Source organism: Cibotium barometz, chromosome 6, assembly GCF_041138505.1.
Source record: "Cibotium barometz isolate CiBa-2024 chromosome 6, ASM4113850v1, whole genome shotgun sequence".
Classification (NCBI taxonomy): Eukaryota; Viridiplantae; Streptophyta; class Polypodiopsida; order Cyatheales; family Cibotiaceae; genus Cibotium; species Cibotium barometz.
Window position 1 is genome coordinate 30935321 of NC_141051.1, and position 11429 is coordinate 30946749.

Below are 11429 nucleotides of genomic sequence, written 5' to 3' on the forward strand. Positions count from 1 at the left end.
TCAAACTTACTTCAGCTAAAGCCACTTTACAATAAAAACTCTTCAATAAGAGAGTACCAAGCTCTTGTTGGCTAGTCTCGTTACCTGGAAACCCACTGTGGGGGGGAGTGTGAATTCTGGCATCAAGTTTACCCCAGAGCCACTATCAACAATTTCCCTAAAAAGTCGGGTACCATGAATCTCCACAAAGAGGCGGGGGCTCCAATAGTCAGCAAGGGAAGGGTTGATGCAGTTGATACGCATGAAACCTGCAATGCATGTACCTGTAGAAAGTGGAAGCACACCATTGTGGAACTGCCCACCACTAGAATTGGGTGGCTTACTGTCAAGCTGCTCCAGGAGTGCACTAAGGCATTGCCGGACACGGGGGCTAATCTGGAGAAGATCAAAGAGATTCACCGCCATCTTATTCTCCCTAAGTAGATCTTCCAACGAGAAGGGCAGAAGCAGTGGATTGGATTGCGAAAGGGGATGGTTTGCTCGATACAGAGGAATGGTTATGGAGGTCCTTGAAGGCTTGCAAGAGGGACAGGTCTATAGTAGTGCGGAGAAATGCAGGATTGGTATCATTGAGCTCATCCCCTGCATGCATTGGTTCTTCTGGAATGGCCCTCTTTTGTGCACGGGTGCACTATGGCTGATGGTGGATCCACCTACCCTTCAAATAGTAATAGTATTTATCTTCATGTCCTCTCTTTTCACATAAGGAACAGTAGCTCCTCTTTGGGTATTCCTGGATGGTGTGTCCCAAACACTGGCATATGGCACACCACAACCCCTTCTTGGCTTCTTGTTGGTTCTTCAGTTCCTCAATCTCCTTTTCTAAGTTGGAGCAGAGTGCCTTCCTCATTTTGAGACTTCTGGCTCATTTTGCCTCTAGCTCCCGCTTCAGTTGAGCCACCGAGTCATCCACTGGTGTTGCTGTTTTGAAGGTGTAGAGCCCACATTACACTCAAACATGAGAGGTGCACTTTCTAGCTGGGAGGCTACCTCCTAAGATTCCAACAAGGTGGTTGGTGGCGGCCAACTCTCCCAAATCTTCTACTGGGTGGTCCTAGGCAAGGCATATGTCACCCATTGACGCACCATGAAGTCGCTAGCATAAATCGGTAAGCGGGCCACCAGCACTATGGTTCGTGTCATGAGTTCTGACACTCTCTCGTGGTGGTAATTACAGTTTCCCTAGCTCCTGGAGAAGGCAGTCCTCATAGTTACCAAGTTGGAAGGTGCTGAGGAAGGTGTTCTTTAGGGTGGCCCAAAACCACAATGTGGTCAGTTGGGAACTGACTGAACCATTTGTTTGTAGAGCCTTCTAGATTGAACGGAAAAAGTACCATGAAGGCATCCTCGCACTCAAGACCTTGGCTCTTGCACATAGAAATGAACTGCCGAATGTGGTCATCTACATCTTCAGTGGTGGACCCTCTGAAAGTGGGAAGCACGAACATTTACCCGGCCCAACACTATGGAAAGCGGTTCCGGGCCAGGAGGGTTGACTGGACCCCTAGCATTGTTACCAAAGGTGGGATTACTAAGATCGGTCGCCATAAGCAAGGGTGGAAAGGGGTCCCTAGGTGGTACATAACTGAACCTCTTCCGGGAGCAACGTTTTGAGAGGGGACTCTTGGTTGGGTTGACTGGACTAGCACGAGAACGTGTATTGGGCATACACAAGACACAGAGACGAGGTGAGCTAACAGGACTCAGATCTTTCGAGGTCAGTACCAGTCAGCATCGGAGGCTCAGGCAAATATTTCCTTGGCCATGATTTTGATAAGACTAGGGCTTGTTCAGCATGTTCAACTCTTTGATCATTCACCCAGGAACGTCAGAACTTCATGCCGATTTTTTAGACTTATCCCTAGGAATAGAATTACAACACCTCTTTGTGTAATAAATCGTATGTTCCATGGTATGTCTTCTTCACAGTTTCGCTTCTTTATACGATTACAACTGAGGTAGTGATTCTAGAGCCGAGCTGCTCTATGTACGTATTGCAACTTTAATATAAATACAGAAATGTTTTTTGAAAAAAAATTTCCTGTTGTATAAGTGATTGTTTACGGACGATCTGATAAAGAAAAATCTGTTATCGGACATATGTCATAGATCTCCAATAAGATCATTGTCTTGTTTAAGAAATTGTTTTCTAAACCTCTTAAATCTTAGGATCTCGTGGGGATGATATCAAAATAAAAATTTAATAATATATAAATTTTTGACAGAATCATGAGACGAGGAAACCGTGGCCATTAGCCAGACCCTCTCTAAAGATGACGAGCTTGACCCTGATGTTCGCAAGTCTCTTCATAGGACTCAATACTCATGACACAATGTACACATGAATAGACTAAGACAGATTAGAATACGAGCATAGCACAATGACAAGAATATTGTAAACATTACTTGCATTACTTCCAAGACGGTGCTACATGCCCTTCACTATAACGTGCACACCCAGCAATGGTCAGAGTGAGTAGGATGACACACAAACGGAATAACAAGTGACTACAGCACTCAATGAACAAGACTCAATGAATAGGACTAGATGGAAAAGGATGCCCCCAAGGATGAGCTGAGGGGCCATTTTAAATGATTCCTCCAAGGCAGTGGAATCGGTGGAGTTGGTGGCATATCCTCTCTGGTAGACGCCCGTGCAGTCAGTGGCAGCTCCTCTCTCTGGTAGATGCCCGTGGAGTCATACTGCGGTGCCTTCACACCGGTGCGTGCACCTCTCATGTCTCCGTCGGTGGTCCGCTTTCATTTCTGGGTGGTCCACCGAATGCTCCGGAATGGTCTAGTGGAACGGTCCAAGTTTGGGATGATCTAGTGTGGCACCCCGAGATGGTCCAGCGTGGCACCTTGGGATGGTCCAACAGAATGGTCCAGTGTGGGCACTTTTAGTGGCTACACTAATGCGGCCCCTCGATCTAGTACGATCTCTAGCAGTATGACCCTACTAGTGGCAAATACAACACTGATTTGCTCTGCCAGCAATCTCCATTCTCTGTCGAAATGTGTGCCATCCATCCGGTCTCTGTAGTAAGATGTAACCATCGGTGATGGAAGGATCAACAAGAACAAAAACTCGGGGTACTCCATCAGAGGTAATGGTAACTGCTATGGAAGCAGATGAAGGTAGCCCTGGAAGGACATGAACATCCAAGACCTGACCAAATGCAGCTCCTATGGTAGGCAAAAGCTTCCAAAAACCCATGGAAGAGCGGGAAATCTGAGAGGGATCAGAGTAAGGCGTTGATCCTCTGCCAGAGGATCAAAGTCCAGCTGGTACTCGAAGAGGAATAACTTCTGCAGGCCAAGGGGAAAAGGGCTGCTAGAAAGTGCCTGAGATGTGGCTTCCGGGGAGTTGAAGTCAACTTGAAACAACCCTCGTCCAAGTAAACAACATCAAGAAAATGCACAGCCAGCTTGGAAGGGAGGGCTGCCAGAAGCCCATCTGTAACGTGAGAGCGGGCAGGGTGAGCGCCATAGACCCTCCCAATGAGAGTTCATTGTCGATGTCGCTTTGGAGGATGACAAACTCGTCTTCTGAAAATTTGATAGTTCTCACCACCTGTCGGAGTGGAGAAGGATTGGCTTGGGCAGAAGCCATAATGTCAACAATCAAGGGATGGGCAGCCGACTTGAACACAGTAGGAGTTTTCCGTATGTTGGCATGGGCAACAAAGCAGGAGGGGCAGGAAGAAGGGCTGGAAAGCGGAAAAAACAGAGACAAGGGGAAGGAGGAAGGTGAAGGCGGGACAACTGCAGAGGGCAGAGGTGGAAGGCTGGAGGAGAAGGCGGGCAGGAGCAGCGGCGGGCAGGTGAAATGGCAGGCAGGAGCAAAGGTGGGCAGGAGAGAAGGCGGGCAGGAGCAAAGGCTGGCAGAAGAGAGGGCGGGCAAGAGTGGGCGGACAGCTGGAAGCGAAATGGCGGGCAGCAGGAGGAAGGTGCTCAGAGGCCGGGAAGGGGAGGGGGAGGGGGGGGGGGGTGTTGTTGCACAGCAGTACGGGGAGCTTGGTCCTCCAGTTTTCTTCAATTCCACCTCAGTTGTATAACCCATTTGCATTTCCTGGCAAAAAAATATTATTTTGTTCCTCTGTCAAGTCTTGCATTAGGGCCTGCCTGTCCAATGATTATTTATTCTTTACGTCTAGTAGCCCAGTAAGTCATTGCATCCCATGGACAATGTAACTGAAATTGTTTTTTTACCTTACAATATGAAGCTACCATAAAAGGCACTTACTTTTGAGGTAACAGTTCAGCTTGAAGTTCAGAGAAAAAAGTTCACAACACAACCTTGTTTCTTTTGTACATTGGATGTTGATATAAATGATTGATGCCCATGATTGCCCGATCAAGAAATCCTACAGCATTGCATGCTGGCCCCAGATCACCTCTCACATTACAATCAACCTACAAGAAAACAAGCATTCTATCAGAAGTTAGATTATGCTGTCTGCAAATTTCTTCGGAAAATTTAAGCAGAGTTCACAATGGAACTCCCACTCACAAGGGCAGAAATTGGCGATTGTAAGAGCATTGTGATGCATTCTTCTATGAGGGTGTGAAAGGACAGCAGAAGAAGGGAAACCTTTTCAGCAGCATGCCTCCACAATCGGTCCCACAGACAATATGTAGACAATAACTAGTGGCATCAAGGTAATACAAATGTATACCAATGTAGTTTGTCAGCTTAAAATTTGCATTTGGTTTCATTCTTACAAAAAGATTATCTTTAATTGGCACTAAGGACATGTCTAATAATCCTGCTGACACTGAGATTCTTCCAGAATCATAAGCATGCTCATAGAGAGCAGCTTATGAAGGAGCAATATCTCAAAATCTTAAAGCAGAAAACTTTGGCTGATAGATTTAAGTGTATTGGCTTTTGAGAGAGAGCGGTGATAACAGCACAAGCTAACTCAAATAGCAGCTAATACTTAACGCACAGACACGCAGTTCATGAGCCCAAAAAGCGGCCAAGTAGGCTGTCTACAGAGATGGCAGGATCAATATCACTGAGAGCCATCCCAAATAGGGCTGTGGGGTCTATGAGACCAAACATCTGAGGTTAGCAGTACGGAACTCCAATGGCACCCTGTGGTCGAATCCTGGAGGTTTAAGCCAGATTCTCACAGGCAGGGATGTCATTTTCTATACACAGACTCATCAGAGCCCTTTGAAGCTGACCATGCCTACCTCCCTTTCACTCTTAATTGCACGCCACCCATCCCCCTGCCAGCACCCCCCATCACATTGCACCCAAGTTTATTTTGATCACGAGCTTGACCCACCGCCAACTCCATAATGTGGATCCTACTGGCCCTCACATCACAGCTCACCACCATACTCCTCACATCTGCCATTACTTCTTTCATCCGCATGCAGCAATCTACTGTCAAGCCACCTTGTGGTTCCATGACCCAGAACTATTGGTATAATGATGAATGCCCAGCCACACACTCCAACATGAGGTACGGATTGGGAAAATCACAAAGCACCAAGTGTAACGGATTTCTCAACACCTCACCCAACGCAAGAAACGGAACTTCTACACTCAAAAGAGGATGAGTTATAGCGACTCTTCTTAGGGCCGAACTCAAAAGAGGCCTCGAGGAAACTCCGAGAACATCTCCCCCACCCCCCCAAAAAAAAAATCTATCAATTGCCCGCACACATGGCACTCCTATGCACGCTCTCTCTTATCATATCCCCCATCAGCCACCTCTACACCCGCCACCAAATCCCCACCCCATCACTTCCACCTTCTTCACAAAGAGCATGATCCTGACGGCCAATCCATAGACAACGTAATGGGTGGGCCCAGGATCACGAGGGACTCACTGCCAAGTACATCTCACATGCGGATGGTTCCCTCACGCCCCTAATAGCCTACATGTTCAATGAAGCCATTTCTCAAGGATTTCCAGCCACTTGGTCTGCTAGCACCATCACACCCATTCTCGAAGCCGGAGATCCACTTGATCCTAATAATTACAAGACAATCAACCTCTACCGATGAGAGTGCAACAGTGGGTTTTTTCTTACTAACCCAAGAAATGCATCCCGAACCAAGAGAAAAACAATACCCAGCTATTGAGTGCCTGGTGTCAGAGTCACCTACCCAATCTGAGTCACAAAAGCCACTAAGGGCCTTGCTCGCAGCATAGGTGATGTCATACTCCTGAGTACCTTGGATGTATCGCAACAACCGCATACTTGCTTTCCAACAATTCCCTCGGGGCTTGTTGGAGAACCTACTCAAAACACCAACTGCAAAACTGATGTCTAGTCTAGTACACACAAGAAGATAAGACTACCAACCAGTTTCTTGTATAAGGTCTCATCCACAAGGTCTAAGGTATCTTCGACGGACAGCTTCAAATCAACCTCCATTGGAATACCAACTGCCTTGCATTTAGTCATGCCAAATGCCTTGAGTATCTCACCTGCATATTTTTGCTAAGAGATGAAAATGTTATGTGGCTTCTACTAGACCTCAATCCCCAAACAATGAACCCAAGATCTGTCACCTCAAACTCTACACTAAGCATCTCTTGTGTTCGTGAGACATTTTCATAGTGATCCCTTGTCAAGATGAGTGAAGGTGTCAGTAGCACAAGCTGGCTATGGACGATGGTTCTCCATCTTGATTGGAGGGACAGAAATGAAATGAAATGAAATGTCATATTAACATCTTCAAAAGGCCAGAATGACCTATGAGACAAAAGTTACAATCAAAGGTCCGATACAAGCTGTCTGTAGAACAAGAAAGATAATATAAAGCTAATATAAAGCTGAAATAACTTAAGTAAATCCTCAAAGAATAGATAGGGGAAGAGCACCTAAACTAAAGAGGGGTAAAAAATCAGATGAGTGATAGCATCAGAGGGAGGGGGGGAGAAGAAGAAGAAGAAGAATATATTATCGTCCTCGGGAGGGGGGGGGGGAGAGAGAGAGAAAGAAAGAAAGAAGAAAGAAAACTATATTAACGTCCTTTAGAGGCCACATCTGACCTATAGGACTAATCAAATACATCCATGTGACATTCCACTTCGGGGGCAACAAAATGAAAATAGAGATAAAACTAAAAAATAGTTCAAATTCCCTACATGACCGTAGGAGAATCCTAGATAACATGAAGGATTTCTCTAGCAGCTACTCTTCATTACTACCATGTTTGGTTGTCCTGAAATTTGCAATAACAGCTCTACCTCTACGGTAGACTGCCCATTTTCCTTGTTTCCTTGCTTCGTATACTTTATTGAGTTCTTGTTTCCTGTTTTTTAGTTGTGTGGCTGTGAGTTCATCCGCCATCCACACCTTCGTTCCCTCAAGTGACCTTGACCACATGTTTTCCTTTGATTGCCAATGAGGGATCTCCAATGTCGATGAAAGGGATAGCTCTGCACAGCTTTCTTTGTAGAATCTCGCATTCCAGGACATAAGTATCATTCGCAATCTCCTCGTCCTCCAATACCTCCACCTGTTCCCAACCCTCTGACAAAACACCCACCCTAATTTCTTTTGCAATCCATTGCTGCTCGTTCTCTTCATTAATCTGTGATATTACTTCTTTAATGAGAATTTCTTTAGGCTGTGGATCAAGTAAATTTACCTGTGTGATTTCCTCCCTGTTTTCTTTTTCGTGTTGTTGTTCCTTAATCTGTTTCTCCAGGGTTGAAAGATGTTGTTTTGTCTGATGTAGTTCATTTTGCAAGGCTGAATTTGTTTGCTGAAGATGTTGAATCATGCTCAGGAGGTACCGCTCCCATGGTGATGGTTTTTCATTGGGTTTGGTAGGAGGGGAGATAAGGGTTTCGGAGAAGGTTTTCTTGTTGGCCATGTCAAACTGCTGGACTGTTTGAGAGGTTTCTCTTCACGAACCCCACCCCCATGAGGTGCAAACCCTTACCTGGTTGGAGGTGGGTTACAACCCTACCCTACAACTAAGGTGCGCAGGTGGGCAATAGGTGCACAGGTGCGTATGTGAGTAGCAGGAGAGATGGGCAACGGGAAAGAGAGAGAGAGAGAGAGAGGGAGAGTTATGTTGCTGCCTTGGGGGCCTGAGCAAGGGCGGGTGCGAAAGGGAGGCGGCACCAGCAGCAGCGGAGAGAGAGAGAGAGAGAGAGAGAGAGAGAGAGAGAGAGAGAGAGAGAGAGAGAAGGCACGCAGAGAGAGAGGGCAGGTGGGGATACGGGGGCGCAGAGAGAAGCGAAGCGAAGAGATAGAAGGTGCAGAGAGAGAGAGAGAGAGAGAGAGAGAGAGAGAGAGAGAGAGGGCAAGTGGGAAAGGGGGGGCGGCACCAACAGCAGCGAAGAGAGGGAGAGAGAGAGAGAGAGAGAGAGAGAGAGAGAGAGAGAGAGAGAGAGAGAGAGAGAGAGAGAGAGGCGCGCAGAGAGAGAGGGCGGGTGGGGATACGGGGACGCAGAGAGAAGCGAAGCGAAGAGATAGAAGGCGCGCAGAGAGAGAGAGAGAGAGAGTCATCGGAGAAACTCATGCCTGGGACGTTGTAACGTGAGGCCAATCTCATCCGAGGTTAAGTGCCTAGTAGGCCTTTGTTGGTGCCTGGCTATGATCAACTATATCCTCCGGTGCTACGACATCTCCGACCGGGTCCGTTGGGCCTTGGACGTCTGGATCTACTAATCTGTAGCGCCCGATCATGTGTCACTCCTCGAGAGGCAGCTCTTGGTGTAGCTGCTAAGGGAGTTTGGGGTTGAGCGGTGACCTGCAAAGTAATACTGAAATAGTCGATCAAATGTCTCTATATTGGTCCTCTAATCATGGGTCCATTGCTGCATAGAAGCGCCTCCCTATGCCGGCATAGCTCCAATAAGAAAAGTCCAAGGCATCTCTGGTCAGTGAAGTCCATCACTCTAGAGAAGGGTCCGAAACCCTCTCTGAAAGAGACAGTGAAATCTCCCTCGGATCTCATAGTAGACTAGACAGTTGCATATATAGTGCTCCTCTGTCTCAGGTGCCATGTTGCACAAGCAACAGATGCGCTCCTCTACAAGCAGTCTCTATGGTCCATATCTACCAGTCTCAATCAGTAATAACTGGTGGGAAGAAGTGCGGATCTATCCAATAGCACATCTAATGCCATCTAAGAGGTGTGTGTCCATGTATTTCGGGCGTATGATGAACCTGTCCTCAGTGGTATGGAGAAGATGATCTCTATAGAAAACCATCTTCGTCCCTAACTATAGAAAACCATCTTCGTCCCTACCCTATGTCGGTGTAAGCTACGTCCTCTCACTGTCCAACCTGGTGAGATCATGTCTCGTTACCCTGCTAATCTCCCTATGTGTCAGGTGCAGAGATGGTGCATCCAAAGAATACTGGAAAGAGAGAGAAGCGACCTGGAAAGAGAAGCGACCTAGAGAGAGAGAGCGAGGGAGAGTATGTAACAATACTCTAGAGAGATGATATTGCACAACTCAATGTAGATTATGTTATATTGAAGTACACCAAGTACATGCTTTTATAGGTTGCAACCCTTTTCTTTTGATTTAATCACATTACACACTACAATAGAGTTATGCCACATGGCACACACTTATCCAGATATAAGGGTGTGTTCACACCCAGGTAGGTGTTCACACACACATACATATGAACAAGGTCACATACACACACAGGGTGGACACACACATATACATAGCCCTTTTGGAGGCAGTTCACACGAACACAAGCGGGTACACGAACACGGGTACATACAGAAGTTGGGCACATATACGAGCTCTGAAATACCCAACAAACCCCCCTTTGGAGCGAAGGTGGTAAGGCCCGAACGCAAAGGAAGCAACCAACCTCCAACTTCATCATATCACTGCAAAGAGGCGACCTAGCCATGCGCACCTCCTGTGCCATGCTATTCCCTCAATCAGCTTATGACGGAAGCTGAGGTTATCATTTAGTCACCCCCTTGACTCCTATCTAGTATTTTATGGAAATATCAAAAGCCTTTTATAAGACAAGGCAATACAAACACACACAACAAACATTTATTACAAATCTTTTTCCAGAGACATCCTAGGCAAAGGACCCTTGACACTCACACAAAGGAAAACAAGAAAAAGGTGAATATTTGAGAGTTAACAAACTTCCCCTCGTACGTCGATGCAGATGCTCTTTCGGCAGCGTTATTGGGAGCAGTAGAGACAACCTTTCATCTCCTCATCCCTAAGCAATGAGAGGTGAACTCCTCAAATGTAAGAGGAGTAGGCCAGACACCAGCATTCAAAGATATAACAAAACTATCATACTTAGGCGGCAATATCCTTAAACAGCAATGAAAAGAGAGATCTGGGGAGAGCACACTCATGCCGATTGCAACCATCTGGTCACGGAGATCTTTGACGCTGTCCCAAAGCTCATAGCAGGAAAGGATAGCCTTAAGCTTGAGCTTCAAGAGAGGATAATTAGTGGTGGGCGGGATCTTGCTGAAGATGCCATTTCTCTAAGGGAGGCTGCTAGACAACAATTAGAAAAGAAGTTTTGTACCGAGCCAAAGCTTTGATACCATGTAAGAGAATACAATGTACAGTGTATACAAAAAGAACACTCACAAGAAGTAGGATCTTTCACAGCATAAAACTTAAACACTCAAATTGCACAATAACAGAGATAGAGAAGAATACTATATAACTGAAGTGATTCAATAGATGGCAAATCCCCACACCCGTGCTCCTGTGTGAAGGGAGCTCCGATGGCTGATCCTGAACTGCTAAGACGGAGGTTGTATGCTAGTAGAAGCTAGTGATGACTCACGAACTGTGTGGAGAAGGGGCTAGCAATGTATCTATATAGGCCTGTATACGCGGGGCGGCCCGGACATGACTACGTAGTTCCGTGGTCATAGTCAATGCCACCGTCCACAGTGTGGACGTCTCCCACAGCCATCCGCGCTCACCTTGGGTCATGTTTAGGCCCCGCAATGTCAAGATAGGGTGTCCAAGAGAAATGTCTACCTACTCCATGTGTGGACCGTTATGAGATAACCGTCCACTATAGCATGTAGCCTATTTGGCATTGTGCCAAATCTAATCCACGTTGTCTCTAAACCATCTAGCCTCAAAGTCCATCTTCCTTTGTGAATACACGGATGTTGAGCACCCAGGCTGCTCAACCATGGCTACTCCTCATATGGGGGCCATACAAACACGAGCTGGCCGGTGCCTAGACAATACAATATGAGGGTGGAGTATTGATATCCAACAACCTTTATATTTATTTGGAGAAATGTCCTTCTTGTCTGATGCAAGCTCTGGAACCATCACATTCCTGACTGGATCCGCCAGCAGTGATCTTATTCTTTAAGTGTCCTTCCTCTATAAAAGGACACTGATGGGTTTTTCATGCTCCATAAAAGTTCCTGTGGCTAATGAAGGGAATGGAATCTTTAGCATTTTTAAACAACT

General features: G+C 46.4%; 1 protein-coding gene across 3 annotated transcripts in view; it reads right to left on the reverse strand.

Moving 5' to 3' along the window:
- The window catches only part of LOC147637635 (uncharacterized), a 99933-nt gene that overhangs the window by 63624 nt on the left and 24880 nt on the right, over positions 1-11429 (reverse strand). For all 3 annotated transcript variants that reach the window (XM_086799459.1, XM_086799457.1, XM_086799460.1), the window contains exon 7: positions 4300-4416. In XM_086799459.1, coding sequence (XP_086655585.1) covers positions 4300-4416 — 117 coding nt within the window. The remainder of the gene's footprint in view (positions 1-4299; positions 4417-11429) is intronic.